Genomic DNA, 25,546 nt, shown 5'->3' on the forward strand with positions numbered 1-25,546 from the left:
CAATTTCGCCCACGTGTTTTTCTAGGGTCGTGATTTTGCTCATAACCTCCTCAGTGCCTTTCTGGTATACTTTAGTTATGGCTGCTAGCAGTTCCTGAAGATCTGTTTTTGTCACTGGTTGGCCAGAGGGGCCACTTGCTGATTCTGGGTTCACAACCGGTGGCATAATTTCACTTCGGTCTCCCTTCTTTGCTTTTTCTGTAGAGGAGGCTGCTAATGGCATAGAGATGTCAGCTTGTTTTGCAGATTTTCGTCTTTTTTGTTGTTGCCATTTTCCCAATATTCTTAACTTGTACTGCCTGAGTTCCGGGCTTGAAGATTCCTCTGCAACGCTCTGGTGTGGTGAGCAGGTGCAGGAAGGCCTCTACTTGCGCTCATACTGTTTTCCTCTTCTCTGAGGGGTTTGGGAGTGCTCCTCTGATGGCCTGTTGGTACTGGCTTCCTTGTTGTGAAATTTGTTATGGGTATTGAGGGGAATTAGCGGTGCTCAGGGGATTCGGCCAAAATGACCAAATCCAATTTACTTACCCCACCAAAAGACCTAATATACATACTACAAAAAGTTTGAACTACCAAACGTTCAAACATTTTGTGGTATGTATATTAGGTCTTTTGGTGGGGTAGGTTAAAAAAAAGAGACGCGGGGGCGGGCTGCAGGGGTGTCCCCGCAACCCCTGCTCACCATACTATACACACACACACACACTATAATTTCAACTATGTATTGATAGACTATACAGTATAGTGAGCGGAGGGTTGCGGGGACACCCCTGCAGCTGACCCGCTCAAAAGAAAAATAAAATAAAAGGACCCTGCGGCGCCAGTTCCCGATCACAGGGACCAGCGAGACTGAAGTTAAGGAAAGTATGTGGGTGGAGGGGGGGGTCAGGGTTTCTTTAGATTTGGGGTTGTTTCACCTTGAATGACTGAATAGGACTTTATGAGCAATTTTGCATTACGTACATTCTCATTCGGTCCTTTCCGTGGAGGTTATTTCTGCCACGGTAAAACAAACCCAATTCGTGTTCAGGCAGTCCAGGCTGTTTCAATTCCTCTCGGGTCCGCCTGGGACTTTTTGCAAGCGGGTGCCCACTATTAGTTTCTTCCTTCGCAAGGGAGTAAAAAAGTTTCTGACAACTATCCGATTTGTGCATAAAATTAAAACTGTGTGAAAACATTAGTGACAAAGAACTTGTCAATGCGTACTACCCAGCTTCATCTTCATTATACTTGGACACCCAAACTCTGTTAAGAACTACTACAGATGTCAGCTAGTTACATCATAAATCAACCGCCTCACTCTACCAGCATCACTTCTCTGCCTCGTGTTTACTGTTGCTGCATGGCAATGCCTGCTTGACAGCCACTCGATGTTTTTGCTCCATCTCTCCTTCCCTTTGCTCCTCTGTTTCCTCAGTCTCTCACTTTCTGGTGTTCTGCCTCTAACTCTGGCTATTCCACGTCTTGCGGTCTGTTGCTCTGTCACTCTTCCTCTCCCATCTCTGCATTCTATTATTGCTGTTTCCCTCCTACATTGTTCTGAATCGGTTGAAATGACTCTGTTGTAGTTTCTACTCCTTTTGATTAGCTTTCTTGCACTGCCTATTATGTTATTGGCCTGCCTTTCTCTAATCTGGATTTTCTATTTCCAGATCTCCCTGTCTGCTGTGATCTGTGTATTCTTATTTTACTATCTGTCTCTTTTGCTCTGCTTCTATCCCTCACTCCTATTGTGTGTCTCCCCCGCCCCCTATTATTTACCTCTGTTTCCCATCTCGCTTTCTTTGTTGCTCTCTTATATAGCTCATTGGTGTCTCTCTTCCTGTTGCTCGAATTCCTGTTTTGGATTGTCTAATACATTCTTGGTTCCCGCGGCCTCTCCCCCACCCCTCACTTTGTTCTCCTGTATTGCTTAGGCTCAGAGTTGCTCTTTCTCTCCTTTGTGCCTTTTGTCAAACCACTAATAAATATTGAAAAAGCTGAAAATGCATTTTCAATTTACAAATCCAGGGCAGCTTTACCATTGGGTGCTCCTTTTTTAAATGTGTGCAAACCTTCTTTTAGCCATTAGGCTTGGAATTATAGAGTTAGAGGTGTCTCACCAGATGCAGTACTTGCTTGAATGCAGATGCTTTACCAGCACTGTATGCCATTACAAGTATAAGAGCCCAGATGAGATGTGTGTTCTGAGCCGTTAAAAGTATAGCAGCCCTCATGGGATGTGCTTCTTCTGAGCCATTACAGGCCTGATGAGAGGGGATATATGCGATCACTGTGCTGTTTTTACTGCGACCACCAAAAATGCTGATTTAAAAACGAAAGAAATTCAACACCCTTTTCACCCCATGTATATGCAGGGGAGACGCCCCGCCACGCATCCCCCCTGCTACCCCCTACATTCATTATATACTGTACCCATTCCTCCACAAATATAGCTGAAATAAAAAAGTCAACTTTTACAGTGGTTGCCTTATAAAAAGGCACAGTAATAGTATGATCCCGGTGAGAGAGGTGTGTTCTGAATCACTGAACATTTAGTAGTCCTTTTGATTCGTACCAAGTCAGCTCTGTTTCAATTGAATGTTATCTGCATCTTAACCACATACCTCTGATGCAGACACACTAGCTCACCTATCAACAGGACTTGAACTAACAGGTTACACAATGATCTTTGCAGCAGGGTTTATGACCAACTGAGCTACCTTTCCCAACACGCTGTTGACTTGGAAAGGCAAATAGGGTTAGGGCACTGGCAGTTCCATGTGAGGCTTGCCTTGCATAACTGGCTTGTAAAAATGTCTCAGCCTGTTTGGACTATCCTACATGAGTCTAGATTCATAATGAGGCTTTGAAATGTGCTAGATTTCTGGTAGTGGGACTCACTAATGTGACATGGGAGAAGCAGAAATTTTGAAAAGCGCAAGGCAGAGTGGGAGGGATTGAAGTATATGACAGCATTGCCATCTTCTCGCACTGTCCGCCAGTGTGCATCACTCCAGCTCAGGAAAGTGGTGGGAGGGATCTATGTGAAAATACCACATTGTTTACTGCGAGGTCGAAAATCCTGCGTTTAAAACACATTTTCTGTATTTTAAAAGCAGGGGGAGACCGCTCACAGCACTCCCCCCTCCATATCCACCCACTTTATTAAATACCCCTACCCAACACCCCTCCCCATCTATTCTTTGGGGGACATTTTTTGTTTTCCATGGAAGGTTTTCTACATCGCAGTAATGGAATTCGGGAATTTTGTAGTGAAACCGGTGGTAAGAGCTCAGGCACTGTACTTTAGCCCGCTGCAGAAAATGCCAACACATGTTCGTGCTTTGTCATTACAGAAGCTCTTTTAAGAAATTCAGGTACTGTCCCAAAACTTAGCAGTCCTGCTAAGAAATGTGGGCATGATGCAATTAGCCCTGTTGTGAATAATTGCCACTGTGCCATGACATGCGTATAGCAGCTCTGCTGATAAATTAGGCTACTTTGCCTGAATATATAGCAGTCCTGTTCAGAGGTACCTATACAATCTGTGCCACTGCACTGCTTCTACCTGGACCCATTATACCTGCTTGAAGTGGGCGGGTGGTGAGAAAGGGAGTTAAAGTAAAGTTCAGACTACATGCCCAGCTATTTCTTGCTCTCCAAGACAACAAACTATGCACAGTGCCCTTTCATGCATACACATGTACACGGACACATACCATTTTAAGACTAAATAAAACACATCTTCATATAGAACACCAAAAGCTTTACCTTCTCACACATGCCAAACAACTGCTTGCTGGGAGGCTCTTCTAAAACTTCGAGACTTCAAACGCAATTGATGTGCTTCTGTGATGAAAAGAGAACAAAATATGAAGTGCCCATGATGCTGCAACTGGGCTGCCTCTATTATAGCTGATCAAAACCGAGGAAAATGAAGCAGAAATGCAGCGCTAGTTTAAGACCATTTTCATTTTACACAATACTACGTGTCCTAAAGCAATGTGAAAAGCATGATCATGATACAAAATGCTTCAATAACACAACCAACCTACAAAATTCAGGCAGTTGAACAAAGTGAGCAAAACACAAATGCCCTTCTATATTACTCAAAAGTATTATCTTGTTAGAATTATTAACGGGGAGTTTAAAAAAAAAATAGACCAGGACTCATCCCAGTTGCTTCTTTCCAGGAACTGTGTTGATTGCTAAAGTAAAGGGTGGGTTTGCAAGCTGCTGCTGGCCAGCCTGTATCCAGTGACCTCCAAGATTTATGGGGGTGCTGCTATAAATGGCTTATGTAAGCTGTACACAAGGAAGAATGAAAAGGGCCGTATTAAGATTTCTGTGCATAGAAAGGCCTCATAGGCACCTTATCTGGAGGACTTGGTCCACCAATATGCGCATCTGGGCAGCCCTGTAGTAGTGTAAGGGATAATGAATGCACTGGACCTTGGTAATGAGGTTGGAAAGATATTAACAACAAATTATCATACGAAAATATTCAAAAAATCAAATGCGTTGACAAAACAATTTTAAAATGTTTTAACACTGTTTGCTCATAGAGCACATATATCCATATTCAATAGACCTCATCAGATTCATTCCACCATACATACTCAATCTCACTCATACACATCCAATGATAAGTTTAAACAGAACGGGTTCATAAGATCCTTCATAAAACACACATCAGTGTCTAATTTGGTTACACCCATATCATGTAACAGTGTGTATCTCAGTTCAATAGCACCTCGGCTTATTAAAACAATCTACATATGTTTCTGTCTTTACAAAAGGGCTTTTTAAAATTAGCCATGCATTTCTTGACCACCTTCAGGATATGTGTAGATCTTCAATATTGCCTAAGCCAGATAACATCATCCAATGGAAGATTCTACCAGAAAAAAATCTACAAACAAACAATACACAACATATTACTAACCAACCTCTTCGTTTTTTAGACATATATCAGTTGTGTATAAATCTCTATTGATTATACTAGTTTGCACTCCCCTTCAAACACAATTTATGGCGGTAGTGTCAACTGTGGAACTAATCCTCAATGCTCCAAAGGTATACATTCAAAGAAGCCTGAAAAGAGAGGAGACACAGGCACTCAGTGAGCAAGGAGCTCTCTCTCTCTATGGGTCGAATTCCTGCTCAGGACAACGAGATCTATTCCATTCTCTATAATCCCATCACTTACTTTTAGTAGAGCAGGGTCAATTTTTCACATTCCTTTCATCGATCTGCGTCACAAATCACCAATCTGCTGATTTTACACATGTGCATCACATGCTGCTACTCCTATTCCGGTTCCCTATAAGAAAACCACATGGTGGGCACAATTGAAAAAGCCTAAAAACCATCCATCTTCATTTCGGCAAAACGTTTTCACAGTAAATTCAGCCAATTCAATGACAACAAATTTCATATCGGGGAATAAATAGGTGATTTACTCACTAACATTATGGTAGGTCCCAATTTCCAGTGTGTCTAGCTTTCTTGCTGGCGCAACAATCTCTTGCTGCGGCAGTATTGTTTTCTTTATTTTCTACACTTCCACATGTTCAGCTCTGCTGGGATGGAAGACAGAGTTAGCGCATCTTAAATGATGTGTCCTAACATTCATCTCACCCCATTGGCATAATTCATAGTTTGCCTGGGATAGGGCGCTCTTTATACATGCTATTCCACCATCCCATCAATATGTGCAGATAGTGGCGAGCACAGACATAAAGCTGGATACCAACGGAGCGTTGAAACATGATAATCAAATATTGCTCGATCCGTTCAGCATTAAAACTCATTACCCATGGGTTCTGTTCCATCTTGCCTCCGTGGTCCGAGACCACGGATTTCTCTCTCCCTTAGTTGTAAGTCAGTGCGGGACATACCGCTAGCCCTGCCGCGGCTCACTGCATGCCGGGTGTCTATGTAGAACAACGCGGACACGGTACAGCTGCAAAGCTCTCAATCACTAAATCTCACGCAGGATTCTATCAAATACAACAGTATACCCCAACACATCCGGGTGTACTCAAACGAGACTTACCCGCATTATCCCTCCTACTGCTAGTAGCGTCTCGGTCCCAGTGGTCAAGTCGGGCGGTTCGCCACGGCCAAGTGAAAAATGGGCGTGGGGGAGAATCACGACTATTGGTGGCAGTAGAAAGAGGACTCAATTTCTACCATGGGATTCTTGGTCGCTGTGTACACATAGGTTTCATTCATACCTGATTCATAAAAGCTCCTTTTTTTTGTTGCATGTATATTTAACATCTGTTGAAACAAAAAGGCATGACAGTCCTTTTTATGAATGTATAATTGCCTTTCTTTTGAGACAATAATATATGCAATCAATACACTTGTCTATTGCTGTATTTAAAAATACAGGAACCTTACTTTATACACTTACAAAGTGTCTCTCATTTGTATTTTCTAATCCAAAAACTTTACTAACTAATACAACACTGTTGTGTATTATCTTTGCATGAGTGCAGTCTGTGAGGCTAGCGCCCTTTTAAGACACACTTGTTATTTCGGTGTAGAAACCCACACGTAGGTAAGGGTAGGTCTTCGCTTCCTTACAGTTATTTAGATCTTTTTTAATTTTTGATTTTGCGATCAGTATTGTAAGGGAGGCATGGCATCACAAGTATGACCCAGATGCAAAAAACCTTCATTAGATTCTTGGGGTTTGGGAAATCTCCTACGTTGCCCTATAGCTATGATGGGAGTAGTCTCTACCATCAAATAATAAAGAAAACACAGTCCTAGTCAGTCTGTCAAATCAAAATGTCCTATACTAACAAAACCTAATGCCTGCCCTATCTCTTACACAAAAAGTGTGTAAAGGGGAATGTGTTTGCAAAGACAAGTCAATGTTATAACATAAAGGATCAATGTGTCTGAGTTAGCACTCCTCCCCACTTTGGCAGTACGTAGTAAGGCAGCCCCGTAAACAGGTTAACTCGCTCTGGCTCAGGTTATCAAAATAAATGCAGTTCAAATCGTGGCTAGAGGCCCACTTGGCCTTCCATGTTAAAGTCACTTATTCCAGCTTTCCAAAAGTTCTTTCACATTTCAACAAAAGTTCACATAGGTCTCCCTCTCTGCCAGGCTCAGACCTCTCAAAGCATCAATAGTTCATGTGGGCCTCCCTCAGTCTGGCTTGGACCTCGCAATGACAGCACTTGCAGGGGTCCCTTCCCCAAGCTTCATTCACATTCTTTAGAGGTTCGTTTCCCCCAACTTATTTAATGTTTCCGATTTCCCTCAGCCGGGCTCGGCCCTTTCATGGTTGTCGAAGACTTTCGAATGTGTGAGGCTTTTAAAATGGACCTCGGCTTTTAAAAATAGACCTCATCAGGACCACTTGGACGTTCACTTCAGCTGTCCCCTCATGTTGTTTGACGCAATGTCTCTTGGTATTGATAGTTCTACACCTCAAACAGTAAGGTTCAAAGAAATCTTCCTCTTCAAGCAATCCCCTTTTTAACGTCCCCTTTCGCGGGGGTTAATCTTGACCATTGTGTGTTTCAGAGTTTGGTCACTTTGCTGCTTTATAAAAAGACATAAAACATTTTGCAGAGACTTTCGAGTGGGCTCTTTCCTTCCAACGGACCACTCCGCTACTCTGTATCGCTGGCTTCAGTTACCTGTAACTCACAAGTTCATTACTGTTGCGGCTTTAATCTTTTCTTGACACAAACCGGCCTTTCATTTCTTTCGCTAACTCACCAGTTGTGTGCATTCTTTTCTCGTTTTTGCAGCTTTCATTCACGAGTCAAGGTTAAATCCACAAGCTTGGCCTTGCCTCCACAACTTTGCCGTTCATCCGGGAGGGTCGCTGGCATCCTTGAAATACACTGCAGGCTTCTTCTTGTCTGGGATTTGTCTTTCTCTGCATCTCCTTCACGGTTTCCCAGAGGCAACGACCTCCTGCAGGGAATTTCAGGGTTTTCTTACTCCTCGCTCTGGTCCCTCGATCGGGCGTCCTGCTCCAGTGGGTTCGCCTTGGCCCCGGAAGATCTGCTCCTTCCTGTGTCTCACCTTGCTCCGTGTCTCTATGTTCCGCCTTTTATCCGGGTGGGGTGAGTTAATGGGTCTCAGATGTATATGATTAAGGTCAAGTGCCTGACTTAGCCTGACCTGATTAACCAGACATGTGCAATGAGATATGTAAGGGTTAGCCTCTTTACTCGCAGTCGCCCTCCTCCTCGGCCCAGTGTTTCTGTAGAAAGGTGGATGGGGGGGGGGTTGGGACATTGGAGAATCCTAAAAAATAAAATGGGGTATGGAAAGGGGGATACCGTGTCTCACCATCGGATGCAGCACCCCCACTCCGACCATCCCCCACCAAGGTGATCCTCCCGCACTGGTCCACCTCCAGCGACTGGATCCAAAGGTGGAGAGGCGGAGAGTGGCTGTTTGTGCTGTGCAGCCTCTGCAGTCTGTTTTCCCTGTTGGTTGAATTGGAGGAGCAGCACTACCTTAAAACCACCATCCACCATGCAGAGAGGCAGAGCAGCAGAGCATGGCTGTTTGTGCTGTTAGTGGTGCTTGCAGCGTCCCCGGCTCGACGAAATGCAGAGACGAGAAGAACCGCAGATGGACCCGAGCGCTGCATTTACAACCCTGCAAACCCGTAGCCTAGCATGGATACTCTCTAAGTATGATGATTTAAAGAGCTCTTGAATAAAAATGAGAATGTCGGTTTCTGAGAAAGAAACAGTTTTGCACCTACCTGATATTGATAAACATTTATCACAACCTTCACAAACAGACAATCTTCCCCCACCTCACCTCTGTCATAGCTAAAACACACTTCCCACCCATCTGTTGCGGGAGCCCACTTTCTGGTGGCTTTAACAGCAGTTCGGAACCAAGAGTCTGTGCCTTGCTTACTTCTATCACAGCCAAAACACACCTCTTCCCCCACCAGCTGTGCGAGCACACCTTCTGCTGGCTTTAACAGCAGCCTGGAATCAAGAGACTCACCCAAATACTGTAAAGCTCACAGTGAGACAAACTCATTGTCGAGCGTGGGGCTCAGGCTAACAGAAGCCAGCCCCTTGGAGTCTTATCAGAACGAAAGCTCTTTCCTTAGTGGCAGCAGAGGAACAAAGCTACGTCGACCCTCTACACATTGCAGAATCATGTGAAAACACACAATAAACCCAACCCATACAACGCTGCTCTAGAGGTTGCTCTCCTTGGAAAAAGTACATCCTTTGAACCACTTGAAAAACAGAAAGGAAAGTTAAAATAGTTTGTATATAGCGAAAGTTTGGGTGGAGAGCACATTCAAAATCTATACTTTGCAGCTGATCCTCAGACAATTGCTGCCAACTCTATGACTCGCGCTACACAATGCTGTTTTGAAGCAGCTGACGGAAACCTGGAAACTGACCAAGATCGACACCAAGTCCTTGAAGATGGTGGTGTTCTAACTGCAATGCAGGATATGGGAACTGATATGAATGCCCTTTCCAACCATAAATCTATGACATCAAATACCTTACATAGAAAAGAGAAAGAGTTGAACTCGTCGACATGGAAATCCTCAGCCCAGCTGAGATGCATACCTTTTTGTACTTGTCAAAATGAGTGCCAAATACAGATAGGTGTTAACTCGCCCCTCTCTGATGCAGATGACCTCCAGCCTTGCAAGACAATATAATCGACAGCGAGACAACAGACAAGCGGAATGAGGTTAGTGCTGTGCGATCTAACGCAGAGACTAATAGTGAGCGGCCCCATCACTTCCAACGCCGCCGATCACCCTCCGATGAAACCACCGAAACTACAACAGATAACTGATTGTTCTTCAAATTCTAGGAGTACTCTGAAAAGCTCTCGACCCAAAACCATGACCCAAAAAAAACTGGACAGAGAAACCATCGCCAAGCCGATCAGAAAAAAGTTGACCCCTTTCAAACTCAATGGAATTTAATGCCGGCCCTGACATTCGCTAAGGAACCATTCCTCAAATTATACGAGTCTATCAACTTGAGTTTCACAGATCAGGCGACACTGTTAGCCATGGCTCACACCAAACTGATAGACATAGATTCATATCCTTACTTCTACAAAGAATTGATCGGGATCAGACTCTGCTGCAAAAGTTGCTATGTGATCACATGAGAGAGATTGAAGCGAACAAAAAGATCCAATTAGATGTAGCAAAAGAGTTCTTTGAAATCGGGCAAAGAATCAACAAAAGAGCACCCCTTGATCCTGAGGTTATAATCAGACCAAATATTAGTCCTCCTATACCAATGCCTATAATAAATCCAAACATTTTCGCTGGTGATGTTGATCGAATATTCAAGGCAACTGAAACCACAGAACCGACACACGCTCAATCATTCAAGACAGCATTAGTTCCTTCCTCTGCCACAGTCTCAGCGATATCGGTAAATAATATTGATTCTGAAGTCCAGACCACTGAGCTACATTTACCACCTACAATCTTTCTCTCACCTCATCTTGAGACTTTATGTGAAGCTCATTCTGCTAGCATACAAGCCATATCCTTTAGCTCAGTGGCCTTCTGGCCGCCGACCACCGCTGTGGACCCATGCACAGAAATGATAATGGTGGTGGAGGATAGAAACTAGAACTATGAAATCTTCTGTTCAAGGAAAAAAAGGAAACGACTAGCCCGAAACAACAAACGTATACTATTAAAGAAATCTAAAAATCTACCGGCGAGGCAAATACTTAAAGTGGGCGGAGCGCGCAGATATTTTCGAAACCTCAAAACCGTTCTACCAGAACGAGCGGCTGCATCGTTAGAGAATGTAAGCTGTGAGGAAAAGAGACATTCTGGGAATAAGACTGCAACGTCCCCACGGACGCCTAGCATCACCTTAATCGATACTCAACTGGAGCACACCCCGAAACTTAAAAATGTGCCAATAGCGACTCAGAGATTCAATTAATTTCAGTTTATGAAGAGGGATCAGCAAATGGTGAAATGACCCGCACAACGGTATCACTAGCAGCCATGAACACGTCACCATTGACCACACATTAGATTTTTATCGCCTCCCATCGCTTTGAGCAAACATATATCCACCGAGCACCCAGAAAACACCCAGTTCCTGGCCCTGAAAGAAAGATGGAAAAAAATTGTTGCAGCCTCCGAAGAAGGCAAAAATCGATCTTCACTAGGCCTCTTGAGTTTGGATCTGTGGCCGGCTAACCATCGTCCCGACTGTCTATCAATCAACAACAAAGCAAGCCCTCCAGCAGCCCTAAAAACACTGATAATCCAAGTACCTAAGAGCCTGATGGCAACTGAAAAAACAGAGCGCAGCCCCGTATTTGAATTCAGAAACTTCGAAAGAACCGTTAAAGATAAGATTTTGTATAGAATCATGTCATCAAGAAATTGTGTGTCTACTTAGAACGACTGCTGCCACTGAATGATGGATTGATGCTCAATCGCTCAAATGTCTCTTGCTTGTTCAAGCACATACCCAGGATTTCGCAGTTTGGAATCTCGAGACATAGCAGCAATCGAGTTTCCGTTCTCAAATCAATTTGATTGTGTTTGTTTGTGCATACACTAAAAAAATCATATGATCTCTGCTCCTCAAGGAATCGGAATCACTCTGGCCACTAGACTTGGATATAAAAGAATTAAGCCCTGATTCAGCCTAGTTCCAGAGAGCCAACGAACATATGATGCGACAAACCATGGCAATGACGAGCGTCACTGCAAGGGCGTCTGAGCGGACTGACATCCCCACTGGAAATTCAACCATATACAGATCTACATTTCGAGGCCCCATGGAATGTGATGCCCAGAGACAAGATCCTTTAATACCTATGAAAATGACCATCAATAGCTTCCATGAGAGCGAAAGGGAAATAAACCTCCAAATACCTAAAAACACACCAACTTCTGTAGAGGAAGTCCCAAGCAAGGGCCGCACTCCAACCGTCCATTTCGAAGTGCCAGGAGCGTTCACGCCAAAATACGTGACATATGATGAGCAAATAAACCAGCAGAGAGCCGCAGTGGGGCTCTGTCCAGTACCTATCAGAAAAACAGCGCCTATTGAAATACCGGCACCAGAGAAAACATGGACAGTAAAGTATCCATTGAGGAAACCATATCAACAAATGAAACGGAATGAAGATCGTCTGAGTACAGCCCCTGAAGAAACCAAAAAGGTCTTTAAAAGAACACGAATGGTGACGTCACAAGAACTCGGACTGACTCTCAGATAATGAAAGTGACGACCTGTGAATGACGAAAGAGACAAAACACCATGGCTAAGCGACATCCTGAAGTTAAAAGGACGATGTCAAGTATAAGAAGCTTATGCCGTAAGAGCTACAAAGATATGCAACCAGTTTACACGTGTACATATGCTTGGAAACGCAAGAAAACGGAGGAAATTGTGCGGCTTGCTATGCTTAGTAGAGAATTAGTTTGCGGCAAGCGCCACATACACATCTATCTCAAAAGGAGCACTTTATATGAAGCATATGTCCACTTTGCAAAAGGGCAGAACCAACCGCAAGTTACTAGAAGCCCCAGGAGAGAAGGCCCTCAAACACGGGAATCGAAAGCCAAAGACAGAAACGAAACTCAGATGCATGAGACCCGTGCAAAGAAACCAAGATCATCTTAGCTGACACAGGCTAATACAATTTATGATGCCAAGAGCAGAGTATCCTGTTCAAAGGATTCGAGATGAGCAGCAGAAGGCATTTGGCGGACAGAAAGCTAAAATCAAATACACAAATTTCATGGAGACGATTTCACGGTGCCTAAAAGGCGTGACTTGCCAAGCAAGAAGAGTTGGGGCCTTCACACGTACGCGCAGCCTTGAGCCATGCACAGATATCCGAGTTCTTGCAGACAGAGAGGCAGCATTGAGGCCTACAAATTAGAAACTAATTGACACATGGCCAGTGGGTCAGTGATGGATGGTGGTACTGGTTGGTGGGAGGCTAAGGGAGCTGACTGGCACCCTGCGCTTGGCCGGCCGTTCTGCATGCTGCTAAGCGAAGTGTCAAAGTACAAGGTGACGTGGTAGCAACCCAATCACAATGTAACAAAGTAATCTAGGATCCTATAGTCTGTAGAAACAATGAGACGTCGTACTTTTAGTGACGTTTACAGTAGCCATTTTGAAGGAAGGGCTTAGTGTAGTGAAACACTTGTGTATAGGCGCGTTATAAAGGCCATATCATTTCATAGTTGCCCCACCTGACATTGTCCATCCAATCCCCTCTCCCCGTTACCATATACAGATCAAGTACCTGTAGTAAAGTTACCTTCCTATAACCAATAGAATTGCATGCAACATTTTAGCATTTCACGTCAGCAATGACGAGTTTTTAGTATAAAGGATGTGATTTTTGTGAAGTTCATCGGAGTTGAAGTGAGAAGGAAGATCTAGCAACTGCTGATATTCATAACCCCCCATTTTCTGTACTTGTCATTAAACGGACTCCCTTTGCCAAACCATTGAGTTGTCATTATTGATTTGATGCCGAGTATTAATCTGCATCCCCATCCATCTCACGGGTGCTGCTTTTCCATCTTAAAGTGCTGTTTGGGAAATCCCCAGTCCTATGGGCCGGCTGGGGTCCCGCCTGCACACTTCCGCCGAGACCAACTGGGGATGGTTATCTAAATCCCTTAATACAAACAAAATGCAATAACGTCTAAAACCCCAAACAGAAGAAATAATCACAATTGGAAGTTGGAATACATGTGGATTTAAGCCAAGTTGACGTCCTGTGCCTCTAAGAAACATGGATTTCCTCTCCACTGTTAGTGGAAGGATGCACACTCCTGTTAAACCCTGTGGAAAAAAATAGACAAGGAAGACCTACCTCAGGCCTTATAAAAGCCGGACTAGGCCTAAAGATTATTGACAAAAAGAACCCAAACCGCTTTATGCAACTAGTGGTACTGGAGCTGTAGAAACCTAAAGACAGTGCTCCCCCCCGGTATGATCATCTTACATCTCTATTGGAACCCTGTGGTATGGCAAGACAAATGTTTTATTGAAGAAGTAATGGCCATCATCGACAACTGCAGAATCCAACATCCTGATCTATGCTAATAATATGCGGTGATCTAAATATGAACTGTCTAGACAAAAAGAAAGACCTCTAAAAATCTCTCAAGAGTTGAGAACTGGATGAGAGAAATGAAAGGGTGAAATCTTGCACCTTCTGAATGGCCAGACAACGGGGGATATTCCAGCGGCCGCTTCCTGGAGAAGAGCGATTCAGCCATCAACTTTAGACTACTTTTTTGTATCCAGCAATGTGCACCCCTTGATAAGATAACTACGAATAATTGAAACCGCACACAGTGATCATGATTTAGTGAAACTGTCCTTGTGTGCCCCAACCCTGGAAGACAGATCTGTGTGCACACAACCTGTCAAAGTAAGACCAGGCAGGAACAGGTTGCGAATGAAGGCACAAGAGGTCCAGCTAGTCAACAAGACTTTCAAAAAGACTCTACAAGAAACTGTTATCGACCTCACTTATCCCCCCTTATTCAGCGATTTCAGCATGACCAACATGCCTGGACAAAAAATGCATTTACCCTAAAACATATATTCGATAAAGAAATCTTAGAAAAGAAAAGAGCTCCACCAGGACAATCTAAGCCTGCGACAAGGAAGCCATATGGAAATCCTGAAAAACACGAGCAGAAATACAAAAGCTGGATATGAAGCCACAAGTGGATTACTATGGAAAGTGACGCACAACACATGCTGAAAACTCTAGCATCAAACGACTCTAGATCCTTGTGGCTAGTCTTGAATGAAATGGGCGTAAACCAAAAAGCCCTGCAACATAATGCAGTAAAGAGGATGTTTGTATACGGTTTTTCAGCTCACTCTTTGGGAAGACCTCGGATACGTCTCATGAAACATCGCCACCAGTAGGCAGATGGGAACTAGAATATGATAAACAGTACATCATTGCACTAATTAACAATGCTACCAATAACGCGGACCTTCGAATTTCATGCTGAAAGAAGCCACGGATGAGTGGGCAGATTTTTGTCTGGTATTATTTGAAGAAATCCTCTCAAAAAAGAAAATACCTGAATCTTGGAGGACAGCAATTGTGATTCCCATCTTTAAGAAGGGGCTGAGATTTGACCCTAAGAACTACTACCCAATATTCGAAACTGCAATCTTATCCAGACTTAGACTTGGTCTTGACCTGTGGCCACTATGACATAAGACGAACCGGCTTTCTCAAATGAGTGGGATGTGGCTTGAACCTGCTCATATTGAATGTCTTCAAATTAAGATCTTTAACCTCTTAAGTGCCATTGAGGTTCCCCCCCAGTGCCAATGGCTTTTTTTTAAAATCGTGGTATTCACCGCCCAAACCCGCCAACATTTCCCCCCTAATTAACCCCTTAAGTGCCACCGACGAGCCGGCTCGTCGGTGGCAACCTGGAGCGGTTTTTACCGACAAGCCGGCTCGTCGGTGGCAACCTGGAGTGGTTTTTACAGACGAGCCGGCTCGTCGCTGGCATTTAAATGGTTAAAAGAGGGCACAAAAATACACATCGCTTCTGCAGATCTCGCTCTAGCCTTCGACGGTGTGAACCGAAATCAATTATGGAAAAATATAGAAGAATGGAAATGCCCCGATTACATCTTGGCCTCAATAAGATTGTTAGATACAAGCACTTCTGTTAAAATCAGATTGAACAAAGATGATTTGTTAAACAAAAACATAACAACTTTCTGCGACCTATAGCAAGGATGCCCATTAGCAGTAGAGCTGTTCAAATTGTTTATAATATCAGACTTCAAAGAAGCGCTGAAAACTGTTGATGCCTTCCTTCCAAAAATAAACTGCAACGTCAAGGGCTGGATGCTATATGCCCACGATATTGTCATACTGGACCAGACTCTGATTGGCCGCCAAAGAAAATTAACTGCCCTTAACCTGGTTCCATGTAATAATGTCCCTGCAAAAATTTCTCCTGACAAAAAAGTCGCTGTTTTTTGCGGAGACATTATTACATTGAACATGCAGGGGACACCCCTGCACTTCCTGATTATTTTTTTGTTTGTTTTTTAACAAGGCGAGCAGGGGACATCCTCGCAACCTGTCGCCATATATAATGTCAACAATGGCTTTACCCGGCGACATTATGTATGGGGACATTACCTGATGCCCTTGATCTATACACCAGAAGAAACGGCCTAAAGATAAATATCCCGAAATCTGGGATAATGGTATTACAACAAGCTTGAGGCACAAAGAAGCAACAATAATTGAAATGGTATCTGGTAACAGAGCGCATGACTCAAGTTAGCAATATGTGATACCTTGGGATTGATATAAACCAAAGTATTTAAACCACCACGCATAGCAGAATTAAGATCAAAGACGAAGAATCTTGCCACTCAGGGGGGTATAATACATAAGATATGGAAAGCTCTCCCTATTTCCTGTCATAAAATTCTATAGACAGAAAGTAGTTGTGATCCTAGTGTACAGGCCGAAACTGCTCTTTCCTTTCCATGGAAGGAATAGGCCTCAATAGAAGGAATGTTTTGGAAAAAAGTTCTAAAGCTACCAAGATGCACGCTCATACGCATAATAAGGCATGAGTTGGGGTTAGTCTCAATCCACTCAACTGTTCCATGGAAAGCCTTGTCCTTATTTTGATAGGTTGTCATACCTAACCCACCCATCCAATTTCATATGTTTGTATGTAGTGAGAAAAAACAAATGAATTGGGTACAAAACCAGTGGATCCAACAATGCAATGCAATCATTGAGGAGGCCTGTATAAAGCATGAAACGTTAATTCTAAATCCTGATGCGGCAAAGAGAAAACTATGGTTGTGGGATTGGACACAGTCAGAATCAGTAAAATCTAAATATAAATTATATGGAAACTTAAATCGTGATTTAAGAGCAGTAAACGTCCTCCTTAAGTACCTGTGAAAATTCCCTAGCCCTGAACATCGTAACCTCTTCCTGCGTTTCATGTTGAATCTCCTACCGACTAACCAGATACTTAATTCAAGAAAAAACAGCCTTGGTGCAACTGGAGTATGTAGAATGTGCAAAGGCGTGGAAGAGACACTACAACATCTGACTTTGTCCTGCACTGAGCTCAGATCCCAAAGAACCAAATATCTGGGGCTTCTAATATCCGAAACACCTTCTCTGAGTATACCTGACTGATGGGAATTTATGTACAAAGGAGAAAACAACAAATTTACGTTTGCCTTGACAAAGTTCCTAGATGTTAAATTTCCACCAGTGTAATGAGCTCCCTCTCCTTCTCTTCCATTTTTAATTAATGTATATGTAATGATTTGATATTGCATGTCCTCAATCAGGACACCTTTTTATGTTTCAGTACTTTAAGCATAATGAATTTGATAACGGCGCTGATATAGTTGACCTTTTTAGACGATTGAATGAATTCCCTTTTAAGCACATTGATCTTCTTTTCTTTTTTCAAATTAACATTTTATAGGTAATGAATCTCGATATCTGCAACCTTAATAACCTTTTAATTTTTTTTTTTCTTTTTATTCGGTCTATACCCGGTGCAAATTGTAAAATGATGAAGGTTTGAAATAAACCAAATATCATTTTTTTTAAAGTAGAACCTCCTAACCCACTGTAACCTCCACTGCATGGAACCCTCCCCCTTCCCTCTCCCTGAGGCGTCTAACCATGTGTCCCTACCATTGTGGTCACACCCATCAAACCTCCAGGGACATCGACTCTGCCCTGGGCACTCCACCTAGTTCCCCCTCCTTCCTCCTTAAACCCCTTACCAACCACTGCAGTCCCCCCCACCCCCCCTCAACGCAGTCACAGAATCACACCCCTCGGTACCCAGCACTCTAACCTGCACCCCCTAACTGCACCATTCTTCTTATCCAGCCTAATAACTTGTAAACTGCATCAGAGCAAGCCTCCCCTCCTCCAACCATTCACAACACAACAGCATGGTTTCTATCCTATCTGTCATGGTTTGTCTCCATTAGTATTTCTGCAATCCCCCTTGAGGCCTGGTTAGCCTCCAATGTTAACATCCTTGCTGAGAGGTATGCCACCTTTGCTCCTATGTCAGTCTGCATTCCCCTAATCTCCCCCAGAATGGCCTGGATATCGCTTTTGATTGTGCAGATCTCTGCAGTGAATGGGTGAGGTCGCCCTTCGCCCTTTGCCATTGCCTCACTGTCCTGATGGCGGTACTGTGTGAGGGTTCCTATTCCGCTCATTCACTTGTGCCCTCTCCTGTCCAGCAGGTGTGGAGCCTTTCAGAACCGTGCCTTCATTTCACCTTGCCCTCTTCCAGTCTCCCCGCCTCAACACACCTCGGCTGGAGCAGCCGCCCCAGATTACTGCCTTCCACCCCACCTCAGTTGGACACTGCCTGCGATGTGGCCCCCAGCGCCTCCTCTCACCACCGTCCGTTTCTTCCTCCTCCTCCACCGCTTGCTCGCCAGGGGAGTTCCCCTTACTGCTGGCGTAAGGGGTCACTCTGCTCGTTTCCCCTCCTGGGCTCCGGTGGTTGACTTCTTGCCCACCTCCATTCTCTCTGCAGTGTCCTTGAGCGCCTCCAGGCACCGGAGCATACACTATTGGAGCCCCCACTGCAGGTCGGGCCTCTCTCCGATTGTGCATGGGGCCCAAGAGCGGCCCCTGGGTAGTCCACTGGGATGCACACAGCCACTCCAGATACCAGCCCTCGTTTGTATTCCACTGCAAATGTAGGAACGCAACTGTCCTCTCTTATGTCTCCATCTGTCCTCATTGTCTGGCAGCCAGCATAATTTATGTATTTATGACATTTCTGTAGCACCCAGACCCGGGGGTATCTGAGCGCCTGAACTGGAGTAGGTAAAACAGGACTGGATACAGGTAAATGTGGAGCTAGAGAGAGAAACATTAGTCGTATTTGTCAAACAGCCATGTTTTTACAAGTTTTCTGAACATGCGATTGGAAGTCTAATTTATGATGGTACGGTGGGGGGGTGTTGTGGTAGGGCGCCGTGACACACATGCTAGAGCCTCCTGTTTGTTTTTGAATCTGGGAGTTTGCAAAGTGAGGCTGGAAGATGACCATAGCAAGCACACAGCAGGTTTGGTGGAGATATGAAGGTAGCAGGGAGCATCTCTATAGATACAACAGTGCATGATTGTAGGTTTCCAGCTGTACCTTAGTCTACCCAAATCACACACCTCTTGAATTTGACGAGTATGAGGATCCCACCAGCGTGCCTCCCTATCTCCTACGTAGTTCTGCAAGATCTGCCTCAACAAGGTGTGTTACTTGTAATAACGCCACCTGAATGCCATGATGACATAATCACTTCAAAACTTGCCCAAGCCCCACAGATTCCATGTTCCTATCTTTAGCAACACGTAGTCCAGGTATTACATGGTTCTGTCTCCAGCCTAACCTGCATCTTCGAAGAAAGAGTGTCTCTCAACATGCCCCTTCTTGGCAGACTATAAGTGGATTGAAGCATTTCCCTGTGCAAACAGTCTAACCAGTCTAGTTGGATTTTGAGGTCCAGTAGTGCTGTTTCTGTGCTGTGCAAAAATCTGATTGTCATGATCCGAGCAGGTGATGAGATTCCAGGAAAGATTGGATCTGGATTTATGCCATATGATCTAGTATTTTGAGGAGGAAAGGGACTGATGTAATAGGGGTAGTTTGTGGGGAGGGAGGAAGGTGTCAAGGGGTCAAGGGATGAGGAGTGGAGTGACCCAGACTGCCTTGAGGCAGGTGGGAACATTGTTAGTGGAGAAGGAGGCATTGAGGGGTGTAGGTTGATTGATCTGTTTGTAAGGAGTGAGTGGGCATGCATTAAGTGGGTGGGGTCGAAGCGAGCTATTTATTTTTTTTGCTGGCAATTTTGTTTCTCAAATGTGTCTATTATATTGGTGATGGCCATTTGGATATTTGTACACCAGGCGTTGTCAGGGCGGGTTTGGGGGCGGTGGGGACGGGATTCTCTAACTCTTTTAGGATTGAAAAGAGCTCTTTGTAGTTAGAGTTGGCCTCAAGGATTCCATTATTGAAGGAGTTGGCTTTGGTTGCTATCAGATTTTTGTAGGTTTTGGCAAGGGTGATAAATGCTTCATGGTTGGCTGAAGTAGGGTGCTTCTCCAAACGTGCTTTAATGATTGTTTTTGTCTGCGCAGTGCCATCAGTTTGGAAAATCACGAGTTGTTTTGTCTTCACGGTTTCAGGATTGTGGATTTAATGGGGACATACTGATCCATGGTGCGCAAAAGGGCTTAGTTGTAGTGGGCGGCTAGGACCTGAGGATCATAACTGGTGGGTTTATGGGAAGTGAGCAGCTTCTGTAATGTGCGAGGATGTCTGCCATGAATCTTTGGGTGTTGCAGGCTTGTATGGGGGGGATGGAGGAGTGGTGCGGATAAGGAGAGGGTGGGAGTGGACCTCTTAGACATTTATTAAGTGGCCAGACCAGGACACTGGGCTAATGGTGGTGATGGTAATGGTGGCATTGAGTGTGAGGACCCAGTCCAGGATACGTCCTTTGTTGTGAGTGGGAGTAGTAACCTGTTGGGAGATGTTCATCTCAGCAAGAGAGTTAGTGAGGGCTGAAGCTCTGATGTCTGATTGGGTGCTGAACCTTAGGATAAAGTCGTCCAGTAAGATGAGATTGGTGGTAGGTTTAATGAAGGGAGTGAGGAGTAAAGGAATGTCAGATTCAGGGGTGCTCTGCTAGTTAGGTTGTCTATAGAGGAGGAGGAAGTTGATGGTAGTTTGGGGGTTTAGAGTCAGTTTGATCAGTGGTATTTCTCATGGAGAGAGAGAGATATGGAACTTCTTTCCCCACTGACCCCCCAAAAGGATGTATCGCTTGCATGTTTACTGGAATAGTACAGAACCCACAACCATGTTTCTGGTGAGGGTGGGATTTTTACAGGATTGCTTTATTCATCTATAACTTCATGACAAAATATGCTTCCAGCATGAAGTTTATTATACAAATCCCAAATACAATTTATACAAGAAAATCAACACAAAACACCCCCTTATTTCAAAGAGTAAAAATCATTCACACTCCACTTATAAGAAAAGTAAGAAATTATTCTTATTAATATAACAAATAGAAAAATACATGTTGGGCTACTAGCTAGGCTTTAAAGGAGTGGGTGCAGCCTTTTGCTCTTTAGATGTTTTGGACTACATCTCCCATCAGCCCTAGCCAACATAGTCCATGGTGAGGAGTCATGGGAGATGCAGTCCAAAACATGAGGAGCCACAGGGGATAAATCACTGTTCTAAAGTGATTAGCCTTAGCCAGTGGGAGAAAATGGTGTGTGGGAGGTTTCGGCAGCCTGTGACTTCAAATATTTTGGATTGCAAGTACGATTATCCCTCACCATTGACTATGCTGTCTAGGCTGATGGGAGTTGGGTAACCCTATAACACATTGAGTGGGGAAAACTTCTTTTAGTCCTTTGGAGTGCCTAAATCGCTATCACTTTCCTGCGAGAAAAACAATGCTTCCCCTATTACATGGAAAGTCACTGCCCCTAGGTTGCGGTGGTGTGCCACCTGTCTGAAAAGGATTGAGAGACATTTTTCTTAAACCTAATGACTAACCTTAGCACCTTTTCATTGTACTTATATTTTGATTTTTTAGCTTATTAGGTATACTTCTTGAGCGACAATAAGTGGTAGGCATTCTTATAAAGTCAAGATAAAAAGTAGCTTGCACGGGCAGTCTACTCCAGTTTGACCCTCGGCTTGAGTGACGTCATCACTTGAATGTCCTAATTCAAAAATATTCAGATAATACATTCAGATGGGGATTTTGTCTACGTCCTTTATTTCACCCTCAGCTGAATATGTATACCATTTGACCAGACAGATAAGTAGGGCATCTCAAACAAATAAAGGATATCCCACATAGTAGGTATAGCGCTTTCTGGAACCTTCCAAGCTTTGTTCCATTCCTCAGGACTATAGATGAGTATTTTGACCAATTTATTCAGAGTCAGTCACAGATACATCTGTTTTGTATCTGTCTTTATTTTTATATATTTCTACAGAGGAAATAAAAACATAAACCATGTGTATTTATGTGAAGAGCTGAGTAATACCCTAATTTATGTATTTGTATTTATTAAATTTTATATAGCTCTTATGCCAAAGCTCTTTACATGAGACAACAGTGAATACATAACAACCATTACATAACAAAACATGAATCAAGTAACTGAGAACAGTATATAGAACAATTTACATGAGAAATACGGGTTGACATGTGTAGTATAGGACAGTAGTGAGAGAAAACAGTAAAGAGGTGTTAGGATGGTGATTGGAAGAGGTAAGATTTTATAAAAGTGCGGAAGGAGGAGTAGGAGATGGAGTGGATAGGGAGACGGTTCCAGTGGAAAGGAGCAAGAAGTTGGAAGGAGCAGAAACGGGATGGAGCGCAGGGTGGTGGAGGAGAAGGAGTGAGTAGGAAAAGATCGGCAGAGCGAAGTGGGCGAGAAGCAGAGTAGAAAGTGAGGAGGGAGAAAAGGTAGGGTGGAGCAAGACCATAGAGTTGGGAGTGAAAGGAGAGCCAGCCCAGAGGTGAGGGAAGAGGAGATGAAATCATGAAGAGAGAGAAGGCAGAGAGAACGGATGGCAGAGTGGTAGATGGATTTAAGGGGGGGGTTAGATGTGAAGAGGGGAGACCAAAAAGGAGAGCGGAGAAGAAGAGTCTAGAGAAGATGAGGTAGGAAATTGGGAGTTTAGAAGCATGGAAGGTTAGGAAGGGTCGGATTTCGCGGAGGTTATAGAGGTGTAAGCGGCAGGACTGGCTGGTGAGAGAGATGTGGTGGGAGAGGTTGGAGTCGATGTGTAGGCCAAGATTGAATGTGCTCGGAGTGATACAATAGGGGGTTAACACACATTGTAAAATCATAATCCGTTTTCAATATGCCAACTTCTAAACAAATGTCATCTATCCTTTGTAACAGCATTTTAATTTCTTTCCAGGTAAAAGTAATGGACAAAATGGTACAAGCAGAAGCTTTCTCACGTCCCTTAAGTCGGAACGAAGTTGTTGGCTTACTTTTCCGTTTAACAATATTTGGAGCTGTGACATACTTCACCATCAAATGGATGGTTGATGCGATCGACCCCACCAGGAAGCAAAAAGTAGAAGCCCAGAAACAGGTAAGACCTGAAAACAAATACACATTTCTCCTCTACTGCATAAGGGCTGCATGGTTCATGTAGGACCCCAAATAGAATATCTGCACTAATATCAAGCAACAGGATTATGCTGCCAAGAAATGGTCAACTTTGACATTAGAAGCACAGACCGGGACAGCTCTGTTTAAACATTACATTGGATTGTGTCACATTCCGATTAGAGCAGTGTTGAATAGGTTTGTCAGTTAGGTCATCCAAAATGTAAACGCTGCACTTTGAATACTGCAGTGAGTAGACCTAGTATGTGATCGGCATACAGCGGGCTTCCCTCCTAAATAGAGCAGTTAAAGAGTGATGTTCTTCGTTATCTCTTTTTATTTGAAGACTTTGATGTCTTAATAAACGTCTGCTGCAGCTGTCGATCAACAGAATTATAACCTTTAGCTATTTTCCCTAACCGAGCCAGAACTCCAGAGCATGATTTCTAAAGTAAACATTATTTTTTAAAAATCTTAAAGAACGAAACAGTTAGTTTCTGCCCTTTGAAATATTTCACCATCTTTGCCATCGCACTCGTATTGCTTGGCCCAAGGATGCAGACATGGTTTGTTTTTCAACTCCACTGTTAAGCCCCCCTGAGACCTTTTCTGACCGAAAATTGAATTATTTTTTTTACCACAAATGGTGTTTTCTAATTGGCCTTGCCATTTGTTGACTATTTTCTCTACATTTATTTCAGGGTGTTCTCACTTTTTCTTGCATCCATGGATTTACCAGTCGAGCTCTGAAGTAAATGACCGATATTAATTAGTTTGTGCTTGCTGATATTTGATGCCAACTGCTTGTAGTCATAACGGGGCATTGAAGCCAAGAGCCCTCAAAGAACAGAGTCAAGGACCTGCCAGGACTTTGTGACAGAGGTCCTTGGCAGGGCACTCTCTTTGTTAGGTTTTAGAGTGCAGCAAAGATGAGGCTGTCTAGGCATATTTCATAACGCAGAAATGCCTTTTTGCAGCACGAAGTAGCAGGGAATTACCTTTCCTTCTCAACTGCTGTAGAAGAGCCCACTTCCACACTCTTTCCTGACCCCTGGCGTGTGATTATCATTGAGAAGCCCAAGATCATTGGATTTGGCCATGACAATCATATACTGTAGCTGACAATCTCGATAGCTCAAGATTTTATTTTGAAGCTAGAACCCCACCATCCAGATGATTACAGTGAGTGCCTCTCTATTTATTGAGTATAGTATTTAACACTTACAGTTGTTAACGAAAGGCAACCCTATCATATAATTTCTTGTTACTTACATTTTAGAGTAGTAACCATGAAATAGAACAGGCCAGACAATTGTTTCTTTTATCTCCATCTGCCCTGATAAAGGCTGGGATATTTTTCATTTTAGATGCCGACATAGTCGAAACCCAAGTTCTCTGGTCGAACGATTGACACCATATATCATCATCTCAACTACCTGAAGCTTCCAGGAATTTATTACCACGCAGACCATTTTCCTCACTATGTACTTTGTAAATGTTGATTGACACTCCTGTTCAAACTACCATTTATTACATTTTGTTTTTATGCTTTTTGTATCATGTTGTTTTTTTCCTTTATGTTGGTATACTGTTATTTTAAGCTTTCGGCCTATGGCTTGTTGTTTGTCTTGTTTTGTATTTGTACAAATAAAGATCAACTCTTTCTGTAACAATTGCGGAACCCTTTAACTTTACTCGCTGTTAAAGGTTTTGTTGATCTGGGTCTTCATTTGTTTAGACATTAGAGGGGACGACATGTCCAACAGGAAATACAGTAATTAAGCAATAAACCCAAACGGGCAGAGGCTTTACCTGGCCAGGTAATTCCCGGGCCAGTTAATGGGGAGACCGGGCATTAGCTGTGCGGATAAAGTCCCTATGCTCGGAGGGGTTTATTGCTATTAACATCCCGGCATGTTATACCTAGATGCATATTGTTTTCCCCCCCAAAGTTGAGAAACTGTGTGTGTGCCGTTTCTGAACTTGAAAAAAACTACAAACCAAGTTGGCTGCCATGGGCTAGGGAAAAGAGAACTACACGTTGTCCCTTCTCACTTTCCATGACCGTCATTGCTGCAACAGGGATGCACCGGGAACACAGCACTGGTGAGCAACAAGGGAGCACCATGTAAGTGGGGGACTGGGGGTAGGTGATGGATGTGAAATTATGTATGGGCGGGGAGGTGGAAGAGGATGCGCGGAGGCACACGTCCCTTAATGCCGGTGGGGAAGATGGTGGTCTATTGCTCCCTAGGAGGTTCGGAGCAGGGGCTTTACCAAGAGGTATTGGCTTGGAGGCAGCCACACCCTTGTCCCCTCCCACCGCTGTGTGCTA

At 43.7% G+C, this 25,546-nt stretch overlaps 1 protein-coding gene across 6 annotated transcripts in view; it reads left to right on the forward strand.

Moving 5' to 3' along the window:
• The window catches only part of ATAD1 (ATPase family AAA domain containing 1), a 791,357-nt gene that overhangs the window by 87,809 nt on the left and 678,002 nt on the right, over positions 1–25,546 (forward strand). For all 6 annotated transcript variants that reach the window (XM_069611287.1, XM_069611289.1, XM_069611286.1 and 3 more), the window contains one exon: positions 23,015–23,194. In XM_069611287.1, the coding sequence (XP_069467388.1) occupies positions 23,024–23,194 (171 nt within the window). In that variant the 5' untranslated portion in view covers positions 23,015–23,023. The remainder of the gene's footprint in view (positions 1–23,014; positions 23,195–25,546) is intronic.

The sequence above is a fragment of the Ambystoma mexicanum genome, chromosome 8 (genome assembly GCF_040938575.1).
Source record: "Ambystoma mexicanum isolate Mex_15411 chromosome 8, UKY_AmexF1_1, whole genome shotgun sequence".
Classification (NCBI taxonomy): Eukaryota; Metazoa; Chordata; class Amphibia; order Caudata; family Ambystomatidae; genus Ambystoma; species Ambystoma mexicanum.